At 40.2% G+C, this 25,021-nt stretch overlaps 2 protein-coding genes across 2 annotated transcripts in view; both read left to right on the top strand.

Moving 5' to 3' along the window:
* Window positions 1–1,873: 1,873 nt before the first annotated feature.
* Window positions 1,874–11,347, top strand: C2H2orf16 (chromosome 2 C2orf16 homolog). The gene is made up of 7 exons (XM_044662845.1): window positions 1,874–2,014; window positions 2,253–2,298; window positions 3,899–3,959; window positions 4,334–4,429; window positions 5,413–7,101; window positions 7,183–9,001; window positions 9,044–11,347. Exons 1-7 carry the CDS (start codon window positions 1,874–1,876, stop codon window positions 11,345–11,347), a joined length of 6,156 nt encoding a protein of 2,051 aa, XP_044518780.1.
* Window positions 11,348–12,167: 820 nt separating this feature from the next.
* The window catches only part of ZNF512 (zinc finger protein 512), a 31,369-nt gene continuing 18,515 nt past the window's right edge, over window positions 12,168–25,021 (top strand). Inside the window, exons 1-2 of the mRNA XM_044663711.1 lie at window positions 12,168–12,228; window positions 13,066–13,124. Of these exons, the coding sequence (XP_044519646.1) occupies window positions 12,199–12,228; window positions 13,066–13,124 (89 nt within the window). The 5' untranslated portion in view covers window positions 12,168–12,198. The remainder of the gene's footprint in view (window positions 12,229–13,065; window positions 13,125–25,021) is intronic.

Genomic DNA, 25,021 nt, shown 5'->3' with positions numbered 1-25,021 from the left:
ACTATGGGACTATCCCTCAGGAAAAAAAACAAAAAAAGTAGAAAAAGAAGCAGGAGGAGGTTAAACAAGTACTTACTGATAATGTAGCCCTTGACAGTTTCTCTTGCCTAAGTTCAGCAAACCAGATGATCACAGAAATGTATACTGCCTATATCATCTAAATATAGAGAAGTAGATTGAGTTAGGAAATTTTCCGAATAGTGAATTTCCCATAATTCTCCAGTAATTTGGAGTCATTGGAATCATATTTCATATTACTCCCAGGATCAATGTTGATTCTGGGACAGAGGGAGTTTTAAGCTCCTGACAAGATGGCTTTGGTGGGGTGACCAAAAGGAACTAGAAAAGAGAGGGTAATGAAACTCAGAATAGGAGAATGGAAAGAGGAACTGAGAACATTTATACTGGATGGCTTCAACTTTAGTAAAATAGTTTGAAGTATAGGAGATACTTCTGACATTTGTATGGAGCTTTAAATGGAATGTAAGCTCCTTGAGGACATGGTCTGATTTTGTTTTGTTTTGTTTTTTATCCTTGTACTCTTAGAACCCTGCTAATGTCTTTCACAAAGCAGGTGTTTAGTGAATGTTCTATGAGTCAGATGTTTGAAAACACTTGATTGTATATCATTTGATGCTCAAAACAACCAGGAGAAATGGTACTCCCTGTACATATTGTCTCCATTGTACAGCTAAGGAACTATACCTCAGAGAGGTAAATGATTGGCTCTTGGTCAAATCACTGGCTGACAATAGCTACTACTTTCAAACTCCAAAAAGCAATAGATCCTAATGGTGGTGATACCATGAGGAAGCATTTGAAATAAAGCCTCTCCTGAGTTCAAATCCAGACAGTTTCAACCATAATGCATTCGGTGGCAAGAGGAGTAAAGAAGAGGTTTGGAACAATTCTTACAAGGACAGTTTTGAGGTTATGTACCATTTAGGGGGACAACATCAGCAATGTCCAAATCTCATAGATAATCTCTCAGAAAATATCCTTTGTCTGGGTCTTCTGGTAAGGAACATTCCCAAAATTGACTTAAAAGCTACAGAGACATTCTACAATTCTTTATTAACAAAAAAATTAAATGTGAGTTTTAAAAAAAGTTTTGATAATGTCTTTTGTTTTTGCCTCACAGTCATTTCCAAATATACCTCTCCCATTTCCCCCAATGAACCTTCTCATGTAGCAAAGAAAAATTGACATCAAAACTGACACAGTGACTTGGGCCAGTGATGGCGAACCTTTTAGGAGGTGGGTGATATGAGAAATGTCCTCAGGCATGCATAGAGAGGGGAAGAGGAGGAACTGGGCCCCACGTCCTTCTGCCTTCCTAGTAATGAACTCTGGCAAACTCTGTGCTGGGGTGATGGTACATGTGTCCACAAAGAGGGCTCTGAGTGCCCCCACTGGCACATGTGCCATAGCTTTTCAACCATGGACTTAGGTTGATGCTGTATCATTCCATACCCATAGTTCCCCACCAATTTAATGAAAGGAGCCTAATTCCCCTATTTCTTCTTCAGAACAAGATTATTCATTAGAATTGTACAGTGTTTAGAAGCTTTGCTCTTTTGAAATGTTGTCTCTGGACACTTTGTCCTATTATTTCTAGAGCCTACTCAGAGGAAGATTGTTCATTGGGCTGAAAAAGTTTGTATTTTTCCCTTGAGTTTTGGCAAGCAATAGAAAGCCTCCTGGTCACCATAGGGAGAGGATACAGCTGAGGCCTTGGGAGTGACCAAATAAAGGAAAGGCAAGAACCAAGTTTTTGTCCTACCTCAACTTGGAATACTCATTATGATGTCATGTGAGATTACTACATTGCAAGCTGTTGCTCTTTGACTGAAAGGAGGCATGGGGTGGGGTGATGGAGCCAATCCTGGGGCCTGGTCCCCCACTGCCACCATCTTTCAGTCTCCTTCTATTACTTGGTCTCCTTGTCATTGGGGTCTGGTCATTGCTACCTGGGGCTCGAAGGCAGGAGCTATTGTCAGCCAAGTTCAGCGAGGTACATGGAGTTACAACCCTTGCCCCAATCCTGGGCAAATGCAGAAATATGGGGAGGGTATCTTTGGTAAAAGACTTGTTCTAGCTCTTTGACTCTCTGGGATTCTTTCTTTCTTTGTTTACCTCCTTATCAGTCTTTCTCACCTTAAGGTAAGATATGGTAGGGCTAAGATCTCCCCTTCTCTTTGGCCGTACCTCACTAACTGACTGTTTTTGTGTGTGTGTGTATGTTTTTTCAGACTTTAAAACAGCTAAGATTTCCAGGGACCCAAGATGTCACAAAAGGTACCAAAATCCTTATTGATTCATCAAGAAGAACTGTATAGTAAATAAAAGCTAAATTGTTTAGGGACCTGAGTGGTGGAGAATGAGTGAGAAGCTGGCAAGGGGCTAGTAGAGATTCAGTAACTGTGGAAGTAGCTAAAGAGGGGAAGGAAGTGGTCATTTCACACTTTTGTTATTTTTCTTTCTATAGCTGAACAAATATATCCCTTCATCTGAGGGAGTACAAATAGCTTTTGCATTCTTCCCATTTCTTCCTCTCTCCTTTCCCCTTAAAGTCCAAAGTGATTGAGTGGGAGAAAAAGAAATCCATTACATAGTGGATTCTCATTCTGAAGGTTCCTCTCCTCATTGCATTATTAAGGGAATGAAGAGGCAATGAAAAACTGCACTGGAAACCAGGTTCAAAGCAATTAGCATTTATGACTGCTTACTTCTACTTTGTCATGTCCTATTCTAGGTACATTGGTGGCATACAGTATGTACACAGTTATGATGTAAAATAAGTACAAAGTAATTTGGGGATTAGGCATGGCACTAACAATTGGATGAGTTAGGAAAGGCTTCTCTTAGAGGAGGTAGCATTTAATCTGAGCCACAGAGGAAGCTAGTAAAAGAGAGCATTCCTGCCATGGAGATAGATCTATAACCCAGGTCAGCACAGGGGCAGGAAGACATAACACTGGGTACTTACAGTAGGCCAGTTTGACTGTGCCATGGAGCAGAAGTGTCAAACACAGGTCCCATTGGCTGCATATAGGCCACAACATTTCCAAATGTAGCCCAACCCAGATTAAAATGTAATTGGGAAATATTTAACAAAACAAAAAAGATATTACATTTAAAAACTGAGTTGATATGCAGCCTGCAGGGATTCTTATCTATAGTTTAGTAAATCCATTTTTTTTTAATTTTAAACCCTTAACTTCTGTGTATTGACTTATAGGTGGAAGAGTGGTAAGGGTAGGCAATGGGGGTCAAGTGCCTTGCCCAGGGTCACACAGCTGGGAAGTGGATGAGGCCGGATTTGAACCTAGGACCTCCCATCTCTAGGCCTGGCTCTCAATCCACTGAGCTACCCAGCTGCCCCAGTAAATCCATTTTTTAGTTCGACACTACTGAAGTAGAATAGTTGAAACAATGGGAAATCAGTTTGGAAAGTTAGGCTGGAACCAGATTGTCAACGACTTTAAATGCTTTTATCCTAGAAGTAGTAAGGAACACTAAAACTTCATGCATGGGAGAGTAACTGTCAACCTGGATTCTATTCTTAGCTCTTCTACTAAGTAGCAAAGTAAATTACTTTACCTTTGAGTGTTAGTGTCATTAATGGTAAAAAGTAAGGATAATACATGAAATAGTTATCTCACAAGGTTGTTGTGAGGAACAAATGAAATTTGTTACTGAAGCTTAACACTACATTAACACTACATTAAGGTTTGCTCTGCAAACCTTAAAGCTCTGTGTAAATGCAAGACATTATTATAATCTCCAGAATGAAAGTGTTAGATTACATCAGCTTTAAACAAACCCTAAAGTTTAAAAAATACAAAATCCTAAAGGCATCAGCCCCTTAACTAACATTGTTTCCTATTACTCCTAGTTCCACTTCCACATTGGGAGGACAATGTCCAGATAGGATATACAGGAGCTAATCTGGCCTGGTGAGTATGGCTTCCTAGCCTCCCCATATCCATAGTCCTTTCCCAAGCCTCCCCTACTATGTTCTTTATTATTATTTTTTTTATTTTTAAAACCCTGAACTTAGTCTTAGAATCGCTACAGGTAGCGAAGGCAGAAGAGTGGTAAGGACTAGGCAATGGGGGTCAAGTGACTTGCCCAGGGTCACATAGCTAGGAAGTGTCTGAAGCCATATTTGAACCTAGGACCTTCTGTCTCCAGATCTGGTTCTTTATCCACTGAGCCACCTAGTTGCCCCCCTACTATGTTCATTAAGAGCTTTCACAAGTTATACTTGATACTAGCTATCGCCATTTTTATCCCTTCAGTTTTACTGACTGGCACCTATTTCATTCAGTTTTTCAGGTCTTCCTGTGGGCTGGGCCCAGAATTATACTCTCTGGTCAATGGATAAAAGCTTCCAGCATATTTTCCAGCACTTGGACATTGCAAGGTCAGGGGCGACCACCCTAGGGAAAAGCACCTCTAGGGTTGGGGGCAGGGATGGGCACCTGGAATGAGATCTTTGGTGGGTACTCTCATCAAAGGGAGCATGGGGAATATCATAGCATTAACTTGGAAATAACACAGAACTACCAAAGTAGACAGAAAAACAACTCTTTAATCAGGGAAAGGGATAGGTTCAATATTTCAGCTGCCACACAGAGTCTGGCGCTAAATACCACACAGGGCTCACACCCTGGGGACTCTGGGAACCATATCCCTTTGGAAGAAGGCACCCCCCCACTAAATGCCAGCTCCAATGCTAACTCCGCCCTAGGAGAGAACACTGTGCTAAGTGCCCACTCCCTCGGGGAAGGCCAATCGCTCTAGATTGACAACTCCCTAAAGAGGGACAGAACTTGGGGGTCCTTATACCCTCTGGAGAACTAGGTATGGAAAACCTGCACAGACAAACCCCAAACAGGTTGCAGTCCTCTGCAAGCCAGAAGCTAGGGTATTAGAAAGCCGTCAGCTGTAACAAATCGAAGGCAAAGGTCAAACTCACAAGCTGGGTTTCAGAGAGGGGACTTTAACAAGGGGAGCTTCTAATACAAATAAAAGGCACTTAACCTTTACTATGTCCACAAATTCCCATCCACACTAGGGTCCCCAAACAGTCTTAAAGCCCATAGTTCAAACCAAAACAGGTGTGCCTGGCACTGGGGTTTCTCAAAGGGCAGGGGTAAACTGAGGCATCCAAATTTCATGTTGACAATGATCATCATCTCCCTGATTAGATAATAAAAGCTATCTCTCATTTCTTGAGAGAGGACCTAGCCACATAGATGACTGAAACGTAGGAAAGGAAATTTTCCTTTCCCTCTCTATAATGAGAGAGAAAGGAGCTCTGTGCAATGTCCATCCTTACCCCATTTACTTTTCCCTTTTCTACTCCACAGCAGATAACTATATTTCTCTCTCTCTTTCTCTCAGATCCAGCCTCATGAACTTATCGTTCTCTTCACAAATGTCCTCAATTCCTTCCTCCAGCTCTTCTACTAATGGGCCTGAGGACTCACCAGCCCTGACATGCTATGAGGGCTATTTCCCAGAGTTTGACAGAATCCAGAAAACTTCTTCACTTCATACCAATCTTGGTGCAACTCAATCCCTTGCCTATATTTTTAGCAATAGTCTACAACACCGGAGCCAAAGTGTACCACTCCCCTCTAAAAAATACTTTGGACAAGCACAGGTCTTCTCTCTGCCTCCTTTTCTGTTTCCTGAAGCTAAAAATGATACCAGGGGGAAGAATATCTTTCTGGACAAATGTACCTATAGAAACCACATTCATAGATGGAAATTCAGTGACACCAAAGTGGAGAAGGAAGAGGACAGCTGGGTCCCCATAGAGACCAAGAATTCTTTGGAGCTCCACATAAAGAGAAAGCTTACCCAACGTCTGGTAGTTTCTCCAACTTTCAGAACCATAAAGCTCTCTCTCAGACCTGAGAAAAAGACAACAAACAAGGGGGTAGGAAACAGTGCTCATAAAATTTCAAATCTTCATGAGAGACCCCCACTCTCAGTCTGGGCTCCAATTCAACTATCACCTTCAGCCCGGTTGGTGCTCGAGGGGCACATGGCCTGGAAAGTATGTACACTGAGGGATCAGACAGTACCCACAGCTGTGAAGCAGTCATGGGCAACCCTAAACTGTATCACTGAAGAACAGATTGAAAGCCATAAACCAGGAAGTCCTAGACCCCAGGGACCTGTGTCTTTCCATCAGAACACTGTGAAGAGTGCCAACAAAAAGTCTTCAAATGTCTCGTGCTCTCTACTTTCCAGGGACTTGGAAAGGGATTTGGGAACAAACCAAAAAAAGCCAATAACTCCAAAATCAACTAAAGCAGACAGAGAGTCCCAGTCAAGACTCCTACGCGTTACACAGGATGCCTCATGCTCAGGAGTGTATGTCATCCCAGGGAATGCCATCTTCCTACAAGAGGACACAAAAAAGAAATTAGAACTCTGTATAGAGAAGAGGGCCGCTCGTCTTCTAGAAAAGGATAAAAGGCAACAAATGGAAGCCCTAAAGGAGGGTGAAGAATTGAGCACTGGACAACTTCAAACTGTCATAGACAATGATAGTACAAACTTGCTAGAAACTATGGAATCTGTGTCATTGGATCCAGGGTTCCAAGTTCAAGTCAAAGATTCTAAAAAATTGACTTCAGAGTCACATAGTGAAGTCACAGATTCTTCGGGGCTGAACTCAGTGCCACAAGTTCAAGATAGAGATTCCATGGAGCTAACTTCAAGACCACAGAATCAAGTGCCACAGGTTCAAGGTATAGATGAGGGGGAGCTAATTCCAGTGCCACAGAAGAAAGATGTAGATTCTTTAGAGCTCAAAGGTTCAAGTTCAAAAGTTCAAGGTATGGATACTATAGCAACAATCTCAGTGCCAGAGAAACATGATACAGATAATGTGGAGCTGACCCCAGGATCACCAATTCAAGATGTGGATTTCATGGGACCAACCTCAGGGCCAAAGATTAAAAATGTGGATTCTGGAGGCCTGACCCTAGGGTCACAGGTTAAACTCACAGATTCCAAGGGTCTAAACCCAGGGTCACAGATTACATTCACAGATTCCAAGGGTCTATTAAGTCCAGGGTCACAGACTACATTCACAGATTCCAAGGGTCTGAGCCCAGGGTCACAGATTACATTCACAGATTCCAAGGGTCTATTAAGTCCAGGGTCACAGACTACATTCACAGATTCCAAGGGTCTGAGCCCAGGGTCACAGATTACATTCACAGATTCCAAGGGTCTAAACCCAGGGTCACAGATTACATTCACAGATTCCAAGGGTCTGAGTCCAGGGTCACAGATTACATTCACAGATTCCAAGGGTCTGAGCCCAGGGTCACAGATTAAACTCACAGATTCCAAGGGTCTGAGCCCAGGGTCACAGATTACATTCACAGATTCCAAGGGTCTGAGCCCAGGGTCACAGATTAAACTCACAGATTCCAAGGGTCTGAGCCCAGGGTCACAGTTTAACCTCACAGATTCCAAAGGTCTGAGTCAAGGGTCACAGATTAAACTCACAGATTCCAAGGATCTGAGCCCATGGTCAGAGATTAACCTTCCAGATTTCAAGAGTCTGAGCTCAGGGTCACAGATTAAACTCACAGATTTCAAGGGTCTGAGCCCAGGGTCACAGATTAAACTCACAGATTCCAAGGGTCTGAGTCTAGGGTCACAGATTACATTCACAGATTCCAAGGGTCTGGGCCCAGGGTCACAGATTACATTCACAGATTCCAAGGGTTTGAGCCCAGGGTCACAGATTAATCTCACAGATTCCAAGGGTCTGAGCCCAGGGTCAGAGATTAACCTCACAGATTCTAAGGGACTGAGCCCATGGTCACAGATTAACCTCACAGATTCCAAGGGTCTGAGTCCAGGGTCACAGATTAAATTCATAGATTCCAAGGGTCTGAGCCCAGGGTCACAGATTAAACTCACAGATTCCAAGGGTCTGAGCCCAGGGTCACAGTTTAACCTCACAGATTCCAATGGTCTGAGCCCAGGGTCACAGGTTAAACTCACAGATTCCAAGGGTCTGAGCCCAGGGTCACAGATTAAATTCACAGATTCCAATGGTCTGAGCCCAGGGTCACAGATTAAATTCACAGATTCCAAGGGTCTGAGCCCAGGGTCACAGATTAAATTCACAGATTCCAAGGGTCTGAGCCCAGGGTCACAGATTAAATTCACAGATTCCAAGGGTCTGAGCCCAGGGTCACAGATTACATTCACAGATTCCAAGGGTCTGAGCCCAGGGTCACAGATTACATTCACAGATTCCAAGGGTCTGAGCCCAGGGTCACAGATTACATTCACAGATTCCAAGGGTCTGAGCCCAGGGTCACAGATTACATTCACAGATTCCAAGGGTCTGAGCCCAGGGTCACAGATTACATTCACAGATTCCAAGGGTCTGAGCCCAGGGTCACAGATTACATTCACAGATTCCAAGGGTCTGAGCCCAGGGTCACAGATTACATTCACAGATTCCAAGGGTCTGAGCCCAGGGTCACAGATTACATTCACAGATTCCAAGGGTCTGAGCCCAGGGTCACAGATTACATTCACAGATTCCAAGGGTCTGAGCCCAGGGTCACAGATTACATTCACAGATTCCAAGGGTCTGAGCCCAGGGTCACAGATTACATTCACAGATTCCAAGGGTCTGAGCCCAGGGTCACAGATTACATTCACAGATTCCAAGGGTCTGAGCCCAGGGTCACAGATTACATTCACAGATTCCAAGGGTCTGACCCTGGGGTCACAGATTAAATTCACAGATTCCAAGAGTCTGAGCCCAGGGTCACAGTTGAACCTTACAGATTCCAAGGGTCTGAGTCTAGGGTCACAGATTAATCTCACAGATTTCAAGGGTTTGAGCCCAGGGTCACAGATTAAATTCACAGATTCCAAGAGTCTGAGCCCAGGGTCACAGATTAAACTCACAGATTCCAACGGTCTGAGCCCAGAGTCACAGGTTAAACTCATAGATTCCAAGGATCTGAGCCCATGGTCACAGATTAACCTCACGGATTCCAAGGGGCTGGCCCTAAAGCCACATGTTCAAGTCAAAGATTTTGTGGAGCTGACCCCATGGCCACGTATTCCAGTTGTGAACTCTGTGGAATTGACTCCAACACCAGAAATTCCAGTCATAGATTCCAAGAAATTGACTCTAGATTTGCAGTCACCAATTGAGGATTCTTCCTATCTTAGTAAAGGCTCTACACTTCAACATATCTCAAGTTCTGGATCTTCAAGTAAACTAAAACAAGGCCTTTATAACCCCAAGACACAGGAAATTCTGAAATCAATTTTAGACTTGACTGAGAACATAGTCCTTCAAAAGCCCTTGTTTTTCAGACCATCTAGCAAATTCTATAATATAGTACAACCTTCAGCTTTTCTCAGACCTCTATTTGTGCAGCGCTCACATTCCTTATCCCACTTGAGGCTGACTTCTCAGCATCTATTCCAGTCTCCTCTACTACCTTGTAGATCAAAGAATAATTTCTGCCCAGGATTAAGGCCCAGGAGAGACCTAAAATTTCCTGTTTCAGGGACTCAAGTGAAAGCCTCAGAACGGCAAATTTCAAAGGGAAGAGTGGAAAGGAGATCATCCTCTACTTCCATATTAAAGAACCTGTTGGCTAAGATACAGAAAGCATATCACATCAAGAAGGCTCATGTCCAAAGACCGCCTCAAGTTCCCTGTCTATATGTCCCTAACTGGCATTTTGTTTCACCAAGGCAAATGGTTTTCCAAAGCCAGCAAGAGAGTACCAGTACCCCTCCTAAGACTTCACTTTCTATTAACAACATTCAGAGATGCCAGCTCGGAAGGAATAACTTTGCGTCCAATGAGCAGCTAGAGCACTGCAGATTCTATACAACACAGGACTATCCCAGCTTTACTACAAAAGAAGCCCAAGGCAGCAGTAGACCTATGAAGGAAAGGAAGGAAAGGGAACAGGTACCCTCAGAGTTAAGTGAGCTACCTCAGAATAATATTGAAAAGGACCCTGCTTCAATGGAACAGAATGAAAAACCAGGTATCAGCTCACAGATAACTTCTGAATCTCAGCATAGGCCTCTACCAGTAACTTCTTCGCATGAACAGGCCCAGCTACTACAGGACCTGCAGCTGAAAATAACAGAACAGCTTCTAAAAAGTCAACTGTCTCCTCATTTCATTCCATCCCAAACTAAAGGAATGGTCCTAAAGTATCCTCTGTGTCTGCAATGTGGCAGATGTTCAGGCCCCAACTGTCCCCACAAATTCCATGACTCCCTTAGTTCTTGGCTTCTTGTCTATCCACAGCTCCGCCTTGTTCGTAACTCTGAGGGACATGGGGAGTTTCGAGTTCATCTTGGCTTTAAGTTGAGAACCCGAAACCAAACTCCAAAGCATCAAAGAGAAGTAGGACCTTTGGTGTCAACAAGACATGAATCATCACAGTCTGACCCATCAGAGAAGAGGAAGGTTAAGGTTTCTACCTGTCATGCCACTGAGAAAAATTTTACTCTAAGCCCCTGTCATAGAACAGACTTGGGACCTGAGTCTTTCCATATTCCTAAGCCTTCCCAAGCCCCTGAACCCATTCAAGTTCATATCAAACGAAATTTACCTAGCAGGCGTGTAGAGGTTGCAAAAGCAGGAGGAGAGTCTGGGCAGAATGACTTTACAAAAGTCTACTCTTTACTGGATACTGATAATGAAGGTAGCCGGGCTAGGGTTAAAGCTGAACAGATTCCTGACTTAGAAAAAGTGAAGCTCCCAAAGGAGATCAAAATCACAACTCAGAAAACTGAAGGGTTGAGACAAAGTACACCCAATGACATAAAGCCACATCCGAAGAGGAAGACATCAGAGGCCCAGAAAGTAGCTCCATCAACCAATCATTCTGAGAAATCCACAGGACTTGTAAAATGGCTCTGTCTCAATGTAAAGAAAGCACTAGGTGTGGCTTACCCACCAGTGCCTTTCCAACAGATACATGCTTCTAGAGCAAGGCCACCCAAACAGCAAGGCTATCCAAGCAAGCAACCATCTCATGTGCAGCCTGGTTCCGAAACTGAGGGGATGCACATAGTCAAGTCTCTGGGTACAACTGGTCTAGCCACAAAAATGGAGAGGAAGAGGCCAGAGAGCAAGAAGACAGAAACATTAAGACTCGGACCACCCCTTAATAACCCAGTTTCAAAGGATGTCAAGATTTCCTATTCTAGATCATTTCTCAGATCCATGCCCCAAGTTCCAAAGAATAACAGAATTTCTGAGTCTAGACCATCTCATAGGCTCACATCCCCAGTTGCACAGTAACAAGATTTCCCCTTTTCTATCATCCTGCCACTACACATCTTCAAGGTCAAAGGGAATGCTATGGTGGATCTATAAAGAAGTCCAACAAAACTAAACTAGCCAGGGACATAAAGTCATAAAGTCTAGTAGGATCAATGTCAAGACAGAAGATTCAAAAGCAAGATTGTTAGGGTGATAGAACAGGTAAGCTGACTTGGAAAAACACCCAGTTTTAGAGGGAAGTTCAGTTCTGTGCGTTGGGCAAAGAAGATCCAGGAGAGCTACCAAGAAAATCCTCTTCAAGCACTCAATCATTTTGCTCTTCTCCAGGCCAATCTTTTAGCTTTCCCTTCACCACCACTCATTCACCCCATTTGCATGATCCCTAAGCCTGTGTCCAAAAGAAAATTATCTGGGGGTCTAACTTCTTTCCAATAAATGAAGTAAATATAAAGTGTGTTAATCTGAGTATCTAGCAAACACCAGAAGGGTAACTACAAAAGTAGCCAACAGTCTCAGTCCTGAGCTCCAGTGTGTACTTGAGTTCAAATCCTACGATTTCTAGAACCAATTACTTTAATCCTCAGTTTTTCTATCTGCAAAAAAAAAAAAAAAGGGGGTGAGGGTTAGGGAGGGCGTTTTGCCTAGATGGTCTCTAAAGCCTATTCCTTCTACACTTTAATATCTATGATCAATGGAACATATTTAGGGATGCTATACAGAAAGGAGAAAAGTGGACGTCATCACGTGACACTCTGGCTTCCGGTGTGCGGGCGGGGGAAGGGAGCGGACGTGACGTTATTTTCTTTTCCTCTCCAGCCTCTTGGGGTCGCTCTGTGATGACGTTTCTGAAGTAAAGGCTGGAGGGGGCGATGCCTTCCGGACGTTCTGCGGTAGCTGCTGTGAGTAGACGGGTTTGGGGAGGGGGGGCGCCCTTTTCTGGAATCTTGAACCCCTGATCCTTCACTGCGAGCCTGCGGCGGTCCCCACTGAGATTCCCGGCGCCGTTCGGCTGCTTCTCAGGCCGCCCGGGTCGGGGGTGGGGGGAGGTGGGGAAGGGAGATTGGGCGCCTCGGCCACTCCGGGGTCTCGGGCCCCAGGCCCGAAGCTCTCAGTGGGCAGCGCTGTAGCCGCCTCCGCGATCCCCACCCCCTCTTCTCCTCTTCCATATCTTCTTCCTCTCCCTCCTACATCTGCCTTCGGCCCCGCTTCTGAGCCCCGAGAGCGGGCTTCCTTCCCGCCCCCGCATTCTGGTTCCGTGGTGGGGGTGGGAACGGTGCGTCTGGCGCAGTTAGCTGGGCCTCAGGCCGGTGCCGGGTCGAGGCCGACGAAGACTTCCTGCTCTTTTCCCGGAGGCTGGAGAGACGCGTTCCCAGCCCTGGATGGTGAGGTGAAGATTTTCCTAGGAGAACGCAGCCTCCATTGTGAGCAGAGGGTTTCCTCCTCGTGGGGGCAGATTCGATTCCGAGGTCGCTGATGGCAGTTACATAGGACTTTATTGGTGTAGGGACCTCCTGGTGACAATCTCCCTCAAGTAATGCCACTGGATCTCTGCTCCGAAACTTAGAGTTGCCTGGGAGCACTGAGAGGTTAAGTGACTTCCTTTTCTAGGATCACCGAGCCTGTCTGTGTCAAAGGAGGGGCATAAACTTAGGGTTTACGGTTGTGAGGTTTGTCCTATCCACTTCACAGTGCTGCCTCTCCATATAGTAGTAACTTCCCTGTTTGTGATTTGCTAGGCCCCCGGACCCACACACTTCAGGCAGCAGAAGAACAAGAGGAGTGTGGAAGCCAAGAAGTAAGTGAGGTTTCCTGGAATTGGTGTGATTGTTTGATGAAGTAGGTTATCAAGCTTGGGGCTTGAAAACAAATTAGCTTGCAGAAAAGAATGAATTACAATAAAGGTTGGAACTATGACCCACTTCATATTTGTACTGTATTTCTTATGGTTTTTAATGTTCACTGCCACCAGATATGTAGTCCCAAGGCACTGGTAAGAGTATTATGAGCAATTATGAACTGGTAAGAGTATTATGAGCAATTTTTTTCTGTTTTGGAACTATTTCTCTTCAAGACTGGTTATTATTAAGGGTGCTGAGCTTTAAAGACTTCCTTCAAAAGAGAGCCTTTGGCCTTTAGATATTTCTGTTTTGAATGACATGGACAGTCATATCCAGTAATTTTCTCATGAGATCTTGATATTTGAATTGAGAGAGGGATTTGCAGATGAGGCATTAAAACTTTTATCACAGAAGAGAGAACAGAAAGAAGTTGAAGAGATGTTTTCTGTTTGAGATCAGAGACTGAGAGTGAAAAGTAGTCAAGATTATGATGATAAACTCATTAATTAGCTGCTTCATTGAAGGTAGTTATTTTGCTTTTGTTCTAATAGAGTTTTTATGTAATTTGGAAAAAAATTTGGGATTAATTATTTGAATAGTTGCATGGGTGCTTCAAAGAGTGTATCCGCAGAGAAGAAATTTGCCTTGAGAATTGCTGTAGATAAACCTATTATCAAATGCAAAAGACAGAAAACTTTTTCATTTCTTCTTTGGTCTTTTCTTTTGGTATGTTCCATCCAAAAGATGTTTCATCTTTGGCTTTAGATCTTTCTGATAATAACTTAGAAGGGCCTTGTTTTTGCTAAAACTTCATTTTACTACTACACCCACCCTCAAGATTGGATTAACCTTTTTATTTCACTCTTGAAGGTGTGAGAAAGTTCAGAGGACCCTGACCTAATTAGAAAGAGATATGGACTAATCTGCCCAAGAAAAAGAAAGGCATGTAAGACTTTGAAATTTGAAAGGTGAAAAGAAAGTCCTTAACAGTCATTTTCTTTCTAGCAGTTTTCTTAAAGTAATTTTGAACTTTGTCTACCATTTCAGGCATAGCATCAACCTCTCTTTAGAAATTTATAGTTTCTAATTATTCAGAATTTTAAAAGTTGGAAAGGATTTCAGAAATCATGTAGTCTAACCTATACCCAAACAAAAATCTAATCTATAATATACCTACCAAATTTGCCCTTGCTTGAAAGACAGGTATTTATTAAATACTTGATATGTGCAAGGTGCTGAGAAGACTGAATAGCCCTTTTCCCCCCCAATGAGATTATTTTCTCCTGGAGGAAACTATATTTAAAAGAAAAGTTGGAAACTGTCCAAAAGAGAGCAACCAAGATGGGGATGAGCTTCAAGATCTTGCTATATGATAATTAGTTGAAAGGATGAGGGTTGTTTAGCTTAGAACAGACTTGGTAGAGGTGAGAGCACGTAATAGCTGACTTCAAGTATGTCAGTGGCTGTTATGTGGAAGGAGAATTACTTGTTTTGCCAGGCACCAGAAAGCATAACTCAGGTGGCCCTGAGTTGGGCCTTAAAGGACACCAGAGGTTACAAGAGATGGACAGGAAAGGGAGCATTCCAAGCATGAAGAGGAGCTTGTGCAGATACCAAATTGTGAGATGGGATGTCAAATTTTGGAAATGGCAAGTAGGCCAGTTTGACTGGAACGTAGAATGAGTGAGAGGGAGTAATGAAAAACTAGTTTAGAAAGATAGACTTGAGCTAGATCTTAAAGGCCAAAGAGTATGTATTCTAGAGAGAACTGAGATCCACTGAAGCTTCTTGAGTAGGGAAATTCCATAGTCAGACCTAGCTTCAGGAGAATCAATTGGGCAGTTATGTGAAGGATAGATTAGAGTGGAATAGGATGCAGGAAGGCCAATTGGGCTTTTTTAATAGTTCAGGTGAGGTAATAAAAAAAGCCTGAACTAGAAGGTAACCAATTGTAAAGAAAGGAACATTGTGAGAAATGTGGAGTTAGATTTGACAAGATTTGATAACCAATTGGATATGATATTTAAGGTGAAAGGAAGAGCAGAAAATAACCAATAAGGTTCAGAACTGGATTGATGGCAATGTTTGCCATAAAAATAAGAAATTAAGAAGAAGAATTTGAATGGAAAGAGTAGTTCTGTTTAGGACATGTTGAATTTGAAATGTCAGTGGGACATATGGACAGAGATGTCCAGTAGGCAGTTAGAGATCCAGGCCTGGAAATCAGAAGGGAGATGATGACTGGATAGATTTGGAAATCATCTGCATAAAGACAATTGAAGTCTCAGGGGAAGAGTTTATGAGGTCACCAAGAGACACTAATAATCAGAGAAAAAACAGTTTTCAGGCACTTACTCCTTAAGCCTTAATAATTTGTAATTGGCACTGCCATTTTTCTCATTTTGCTAAATTTTAAAATTTTGGTTTTATCTTTGTTTCTTTTCTAACCCTCATCTTTCCTCCAATTATGAAGTCCATGTTGAGTCCATATCACTTATTTGTTCTTTTAACAAATATATGCACAGCCCTTTTTATGTAACAAGATTGGCAAGAATAATTAAAAGCAGCAAAACACATTCCTAGTGGTGTGGTGGAAAACAGGTCCCAACTATCATTGCTAATGAAAATGCAAACTTGTAGAATCTTTTTTGGAGAGCAATCTGACAACATATAGTAAAAGTTAGATAAATAACAGTGATTCCATTGTTGAGTGTTTTCAAAAACAAAAAAAGGTTCCATTCAAATATTTTCACAGTAGTTTTGCATATAATTACAAAAAAACTGGAACCAATTGAAATGCCCTATTAATACATGACTGGTTAATTATGGTAAATTAATGGAATTGAATCTTTTTTTTTAAGATTTTTTTTTCCCCAGTTATGTAAAAACTTTTTTATAACTTTTTTTATTTTAAGTTTAAAATTCTTTCCCTCCCCTCTCCTTGAGACAGTAAGCCGTCTGATATAAATTTTACATGTGCAGTCATGTAAACTATTTTTCTGTATTAATAATTTTGTAGAAGAGAACTCCACCCCCCCAAAATGAAATAGTGAAATAGTCTGTATTCAGATTCCATCAGTTCTTTCTCTGGAGGTAGATGGCATCTTTCCTTACAAGTCCTTGAGGATTATTTTGGATCATTGTATTGCTGAGAATAAGTCATTCACAATTATTCATACAATATTGCTGTTACTGTGCACGTTTTCCTAGTTCTGCTCACTTTCACTTTGCATCAATTCATGTAAGTCTAGGTTTTTTCTGAAAGCATTCTGCTCATCATTTCTTATAGTACAATAGCATTTCATTACAGTTACATATCACAACTTATTCAGGCATTCCCCAATTGATGGACATACCCTAAAATTGAATCTTTAATGTAATTAAGACATTATGAAGAATAAAAAGTGGAGAAAGCAGAACTAGAAAAAATGGAATACGTTTCAGGAAAAGCAAAAAAAAAATTTTTTTAATAGCCAAGACCAAATAGACAAAAAATAGTAATGGAGACTTTCTGGCTTTATCAGGAGGAAATTCAATATCCTATAATCCATAGAAATAATATATTAACTGTGGTAAGTACAGTATCCTAACCCTTCCATCATGCAAGTTAGCTAGTCTTAAAGGGTACTGAGACATTCTTCAAGACATGGTTGATTTGGGAGACTTAATATCACTGCCTTATAACCTGGGTACAAAGCAGCTACAAAGAGCCCAGGGATTCTCAGATGTTTGATTTGTAGAGTACAGCTGGAATTTTGTTTAGCTGAATCAATTCAAGGGGTTCTCAATGTCTGTCTTTGCTGAACACCTTGTTATAACTAAATAAAGCTCTCTCTCTCTTTTTTTTTTTTTGCCAACTGTTTAAAATAAATATATAGTGAACCTGGGTTATTAGGAAAACGGTGGTGCCATTCTTTCTATATGTCTGAAAGTGTAGCCATTTTTCTAGATTGTCATCCATGTCCAGTTCCCTTTTTGTAGGTGTACCTTAGGATTGTCTTAGGCCTATTTTCTTTTTACACATTCTCTTTTCAATTTTTTCCCCTCTTTAAATTATGCTACCAAAGAGTGGTGGTTAACAGTAATAGGGAAGTTAGGAGATTTAGTAGGTTTAGAAGAAAAGGAGTTCTGTTTTGGACTTGTCGAATTTGAGATGCCCATGGAACATCCAAGTGGAAATGGCTAGTAGGCAATTGGAAATTGGGGCCTATAGTTTAGGAGAGAAATACAGTTTAGATATATACATTTTGGAGCCAGCTGTCCAGAATTGATCCTTGAACTCCAAGGAGCTGATGAGATTCCTGAGATAGGGTATAGAGCAGAAATTCTTAGCCTGGGATCCACAGACATACAGAGTATCTGGATGGGTTTCAAAGTGGGGGTGGGGGGAGTTCTATGAACTTGGAAGGGTGGAAAAATTATATCTTTTTATCAATATAATTGACTTCTTTTGTGATTCTATGTATTTTTCTTTGTATATTTTAAAACATTCTGAGAAGGAATAAATAGGCTTCACCATACTGCTAAAGGGGTTCTATAAAAGTTAAGAATTTCTGGTGTAGAAAGAGAAAAGAAGATGCAGGCTAGAGTCTAGGTGTACTCATTCATAGGTATACATCTTCTCCTTTCATTTCTTCCTTTTCCTGTCTCGATCTTTTTTTTTTAAACCCTCAGCTACCTAGCTGCCCCTCCCCCCCACCTTTTTTTTCTGTCTCTTAATCTTCTATAGATTGAAAATAGTTTCCTACTCTTTGCTTTTCATATTTTTTTTAAAGCAGTTCTGCTTTCAAACCTGTTTCTTACTTGGAAGATCATAGATGAGATTGACCTCCCCAGTCTTTAGAGATTCAGGTTCTTCATTGTTGAGCATAGGAATCTATTGACATGAGCAGAGGGGAGGCCACTGCTCCTAAAGTTTATATTATTTAAGTGGAAGAAAACTGGGAATAGGTGATTGGGCTCAACTATTTTTCAGAAAATAGAGATTTTTTTGCTTTAGAGGTTTCAAAACATGCAGAATAAAGCTTTGTGGAGAGCAGAGCTTCGTGAAGATAGTGGAGTTTTGAGGAAAAATATCAGGCATCATTGCAGGTGAGAAGAAAGTAATTTCAGTAACAACATATTTAGTGCTTTAAGGTTTTTTAAAAATTTATACTGTGTTTTTTATTATTTAAAAAATGATCACTATCTTTTAATCACCTTCATTTTCAAATAAAACCCTTTTTGAGAGCCATTCCTTATAAGAAAGTAAGAAAAACAAGCAGTTCAGCAAATAACTGACCTGGCAGCCAAGTGCAACAGTGTATGTAATGTTTCATTTCCAGAGTTTCATCTTCTGTAAAGAAAGGCGAGTGAATTTTCATATTTATTCTTTGGGTCATATTTTTCTTTTAGACTTCCCATACCTCCCCTCTCCCAAATTAAAGGACATTGTTTTAGCTAGCCACTCTCAAAGATAGGAACGGCCATTGTAATTAGTGTTTAATTGATTTTGTTGTGTGTATATTCCTGGTTCAGCTTATTTTGTTTTACATCAATTCATATAAGTAAGTTCTCATGCTTCTTTGTGTTTTTGATATTCGTGGTTTCTTATGGTACAGTAATATTCCATTTTATTCCTTTGCCACAATTTGTTTAGCTATTCCCTGAGGTGTGGGGTTTTTGTTTACAGCTTTACCATTACAAAAATTGCTGCAATAAATATCTTGATGCATATATAAGATCTCTCTCCCCTTGCCCCCCCCTTGTCTTTTACCTCCTTGAAGTAGATATGTGTAACAGTGGGATCTATGGGTCAGGGTGTATGGACATTTAAAAAACTTTCTTAGCATAATAACAAATTAGTTATTGCAAAGAGTTTTATATTATTTCATCTTATTTGCAGCACACATCTCAATGAGGTGAGGTCTGTAGCTACTTTACACATTTTAAAGATAAAGATATTGAGGTTGAGAGAGATTATTTTTCCAGGCTCAAATAACTAATGAGTGCCTGCAATGGGATTGAATGAACCCTGGGCTTTCTGACTTCTAGACCAACACTATCCATTAACCTGTTTAGTGGCCTTGGGTGTCATAACAGAAGGAGGTGGAAGTGAATAATGAGTTGGAAGAGAGTTCATGGTATTATTGAGAAAGAACAGGAAATTTAAGGAAAGATACTTTGAATAGGAGGTATGAGTGGAAAGAAAGCTTGATAGAAGGCATTTGAATAAGTAAGTATAAGTCACTGTGGTTGATGGAGTAGAAAACCTGTTGGAGGTGACCTTAGGCAATCATGGTTTCCATCCAGTTCCCATGAAATAAGTTACTAGTAACCTCTTGGCTCACAATTTCTCATGTAAGATGGTTCCATAACATTTATACTACCTCACAGGCTAGGTAGAGGTATAAATATTATTGTTTGTTGTTTAGTCATTTTTTAGTAATGTCTAAATGGTGACTATTTCAGGTTTTTTTTGGCAAATACTGAAATGTTTTTAACACTATTTTTCTCTTTCTTTAATACAATTCTTTAACATTTATGAACTTAACAAACATATCAATACACAAAGAACAGAATAAAGGTTATATTTGAAAAAACTTAAATTATGTGGTTGTTTTTAACCATGTAGTTAATTAATATAATAGTTTTAAAACAGTTCTACCTCCCTATGCCCTGTCTGAACATCACTCTACTCTTTTGTGGTTATTCTAACATTTCATTGTCATGACTATTCATCTACTTCCCCTCTCAAAGATACTGGAATGTTTGCCATTTCCTTCTCTAGCTCATTTTACAGATGGAGGAAACTGAGGCAAACAGTTATGTGGCTTGTCCAGGGTCATAGAGGTAGTAAGTTTGTGAAGCCAGAATTGATCTCAGAAAGACGATAGGCTTGTACTCTATCCACTTGGACACCTACCAGCCCCAAATGTTATTATTATTATTAAGTGCAAAATCATAGGACTTTAGAGTTGAAAGGGGCCTGATTGATCTTTTAGTCTAGCATCTTCTTTACTTAGGAAGAAATTGAAATTGGGGGCATTAAATAACTTGCCCCAAATTAAATAGTGGCAGAGTTGGGACAGTACTTTTCCCCCTGTGACATGTTGCCTTTGTGGTTGCTCTGAGTTCAGGAAAGGCTTTAATCATTTGACGGATTATAAATCCTCTGTTAGGTGCGTTGCACCTTTGTTGCCCACACCCAAAGAATTTATAATAATTTACAAGACTATAATATATAAGAATTTTTTTTCTTTTTTTCTTTTTTATTTAGAATATTTTTCTCTGGTTACATGATTCATGATCAATTCCTCCCTGCTCCCAAAACCAACAAGCAGTTCCACTGGGTTATACATATATTATTGTTCAAAACCTATTTCCATGTTACTCATATCTGCAGTAGAGTGATCCTTTAACATCAAAGCCCCAATCATCCCTGTCACATTACGTGATCAATCACATATTTTTCTAATGCATTTCCATTTACACAGTTTATATAAGAATTTATAAAAGAAGTAATTGTGTGTTATGAATACACACACACACACACACACACACACACACAACCTTTCTCTTCCCTTTTAGAATCAATACAGTGTATTGGTTTCAAGGTGGCCCCATTAGGGAAGTTGTCTGAGGGAAGTTAAAGTGACTTGCCCAGGGTCATATTGCTAGGGAGTCTGAGGCCAAATTTGACTCAGGGCTTCCTGTCTTCAGGCCTGACTCTTCATCCACTGAGCCACCTAGCTACTTCCAATTGTGTATATTTCTTAAGAGAAATATGAAGTACCATAAGTTCACTTCTAGCTAGAGAGGTTCGGGAAAGACTTCACAAGGTCAGTGGCATTTGAATTAGTCTTTGAAGGGATGGCTAGGAGGACGGGTAGAATGTAATAGGGGAAAAAGAAATCAATTGTGTTGTGTCCTGCTACTCCTTTGGATATAGCTCTTGCCAAGATGTAGCCAGAAAAAGAGGGAAGAGAGGGACTTTGTTAGGAAACCAGTAAAAGGAAAATGACATCTTAGTTTGTGGTAGGGAAGAAGGGAGATAGCCAGGAGATCTTGATAAAATTGCTAAGGGCAATGTTTGTCTTTGGTATTTTCCTGACTCTTTTATCTCCTGTTGTCATCATCTGTTTTTCTAAACAGATGCTTTTCCCTTATCCCTCTATTCAACCGGAGTTCAGTATCTTTTGTGATACTGATATTCCTTCAATGAATCTTAATTATGTGAAAGGATAAATAACCAATAGCTTTTCCCTTAAGCTTTCAGGGGTTTTTGCTAATGAAAACAAATCAACTACTAGAAAGATACAGAGGATCAAACACACCTGCTAGGAAACCGAACAAAAGTATTTTATCTTGTTTGTTGTTTAATTCATTTGGTTCTACCTTCTTAAGTATTAAGGAGCTTATGTAAAATGTTACTCCTTCATTTATTTATTTAATTTGGGGGAGGGGGTTGATAGTTATTAAGTTGAGAAAAGAATTTAAATGCAAGTACCCAAATTAATCTCTTTAATTGGTGGAATTTCAGGCTATATGAGAAGGAAATTTTTGAACTAGGGCTTTAAATCATATCTACTAAGTAGAAACTGGAATTTTGTCTGAGTTGAGGGGATTGATGTGGGGGTGGGGATATTCATCCTGGTTCATAACTTCATTCCTTCAAGCAGGCAGAAAGAAGAAGAATATAGGAGAAGGCCAAGTAGGAAGCTATTCTGAGACCTGCAAGACCTCTAGAATCAGTGAGCTTAAGGAACTAAGATAGTTGGATCTCTCTTCTTATTAGGAGACAACAAGGATCTGAATGTTCAGATAGCCCTTGAATGACATATATTCCTGGCTTTAGCGTTTGGGAGCAAAGGCAGGATAATTGAGTCCTGGAGTTGGTTTGCTTTAGAGCATGATTATGCTTTTCTGTCTATTTAGAGGTGAATCCTGGGTTCTAGAAGTAGAGTATAAACTTTCGCAGGTTCTGCTAACCTGGGAAGACTTGAAGGATAATCTGAGCAAAGATTTGTTTTTTGGGATTGGTCTATCTAAATATGAAGAGACCATTAGGTTAGCCACTTACAGATGAATTCTTTGATTATGGCAACCAATGCAACAAACTGTTATACAGTAAAATATCATTTAGTACTGTCACCCTCTTCCCCTTCTCCAGTGACAATGGCAGGTGAGTGGAAAAGGGTTCACAGTGTGCTAAGAGTCATATTTTAGACTGTCTATAAACATTAATGTAACTCTTGGTTCTATAGATAAGAGGTCCTTGTCAGTGACCAAGTAGACATGACTACTAATGGAAATGAATTATGTAATTCTTGACATGCTCATTGAACATAAAATCAGAAGATACAGAAAGTTACAATTGGCTTTCCTTGGATAGTTGGTACAGGGTTTTTTTGTTAATCAGTGTCCAGAATCAATAAGAAATATCTTTTCATAGGGTACTTGGTCTTCTTGTCTAGTAATGGTCAAAATAAGCATTTGCAAAAAATCACTGGGAAGATCTATTGTGTTGTGGTGTGTTGTAGGAGATAAGGGGTAACGCAATTCTGTGAAGATGTTAATAAGATCCTTCAAATTAATAATAGTTAGCATTTATGTAGCACTTACTGTATGCCAAACACTGTGCTATGTATCTCATTTAATCTTTACAACAACCTCAGGAAAGTAGATACTATTATTTTCCCCATTTTACAATTGAGGCAACTGAGGTAAACAGGTTAAGTGACTTCCCCACGGTTTTTGAAACTGGATTTGAACTCTAAGCCCAGCTCTATCTATAGCACCATCTAGCCATCTGTAGGCAACAAATAGGAAAGCCCTACTTCTACTATATGCTAGGCACTGGATATTTAAAAAGACAAAACTGAATACTCTTTACTTTCTAAGAATGTCTATTTCTGTGGAGCGATATAATGTGTATGCAGGTAAGTAAATACAAAGTGATTTGAAGAAGGAAACTGTCCTAATAACTAGAGGGAAAAGGAAGAATAAGAAAAGGTATGTAGGAGACTTAAATGGAAAAAAAAATGGACTTGGGAAGGATAGGGGAAATTATATCAGAAAACAGAGTTATGGAGTAAGAGATGAGAAACCAAAGACTGGTGGATGATATAGAAGCCTCCTCATATTGGCCTATCATGGAGACTTTTTTTTAAAAGGGAGACAGGAAATGGGAAAGGACCTGTTTGAACAAAAATATTTATAGCTGCTCTTTTTGTGGTGGCAAAAAATTGGAAACTAAAGGGATGTTCCTCAATTAGGGAATGTCTAAACAAATTGTGGTACATGATGGTGATGGAATACTATTGTGCTGTAAGGAATGATGAACACGATTTCAGGAAGAGCTGGAAAGATCTACATGAACTGATATAGTGAAATAAGCAGAAGCAGGAAAATATTGTACATAGTAAGAGCAATATTGTAGAATGATCAAATATGATTGACTTAACTACTAACAGAAATACAATCATCCAGAACAATTCTGAGGGAATTATGACAAAGAATGCTCTCCACCTCCAGAGAAAGAACTGTTGAGAGTAGGAATGCAGATGGAAGTATATGATTTCTTACTCCTTTATATGGGAATATGTTTTGGAGTTTTGGTTTTATAAGATTATTTACTTACAAAAATAAAATTAATATGAAAAATTTAAAAAGTGACCACAGCAACAACAAAAAAAAGGGAGTCAGGGAATGCTCAACATGTCAAACACCAAATGTCATAAGAATAAAATTTGCTTCTATTTTAACAGACAGGAAACTGCTAGTTGCTGATGTGGAAGACATTTCAGAATTAGCTCTCTTTGAATGAAATAGACCATAAACTTGTTAGAACAAATATCAGAATAAATAGCAGTTTAGAAGAGTCAGAGAAAATATGACTTGCAATTAAGGCACCTTTAACCTGACAAGCTGTTGGTGCCAAAAATGGGAAATGAATAAAAGTAAAGAAATTGACACATACCTTTACTCTTTCCTAAGGAAGCTTAACTGTTACAAATCACTCGTCACAAGGAGACCAAAAGAACTTACCACTCACTGTCTCAGCCATGAAGTATTCAGTCCCCTTGCCAAATGGAGAAATATGAAAGCCAAGGACAGTGCCAATTAAAACATAAGCTCTTTTGAAAATCTTATGGAGGAGAATGATAGAAGATTGTGAGTAGCATCATCTCATAAAATAGCAAGAAGCAGTGAAGATAAAAAGTTTACAGAAAACTTGGAGAGAGAACCAGCATTCCAAGGCCATTTAAGGATGGCCCCAGGAGAAAGTTGAAAGATGAAAAAGGGAAAAGATCAAGATTTCTGTAACAAAACTCCTTTTACCATCAGTGATGGAGCTACTACAGTTAAATTCCAATATCACAGTTCCTGATAGCATTCAGGAGGAAATAAAAACGAGACTAAAGTAAAGAGGATGGGGAAGAGCAACTGGCTTAGACCATATTTGTACAGATCTGTGTTGGAGGCAACAAAATTCTGAAGGCATTGCCAAATGGATTCTCAAGATATATGGAAGAGGGGAGGAGTGTCCTAAATGTTTGGAAAAAATCAAGGACTTTTAATGTTACCTTAAAAAAAAAAGGTGACAGAAAATATAAGTAACTACTGACATATGTTATTTATACTTTCTATATAAAAATCTTTGTGAGAATAATCTAAACTCATCAAGAGTACCTTTGATGAAATCACAAGAAGGAAACAGGATGACTTTTATAGATTATAGCAAACCATATCTTCAGTCTGAAGATTTGACTGAAAGATGCAAGAATCCAACTGTGTTTATTATTTGGTGACTATTAAAAAGCATTTGATTTTTTTTAAATAGCAAATTGCCCCTTAATGACCTCTTCTCTGA

This window comes from Gracilinanus agilis, chromosome 2 (assembly GCF_016433145.1).
Source record: "Gracilinanus agilis isolate LMUSP501 chromosome 2, AgileGrace, whole genome shotgun sequence".
Lineage (NCBI taxonomy): Eukaryota > Metazoa > Chordata > Mammalia > Didelphimorphia > Didelphidae > Gracilinanus > Gracilinanus agilis.
Note: the sequence above shows the minus strand (reverse complement) of the source record. Positions and strands in the feature narration are given on the sequence as shown.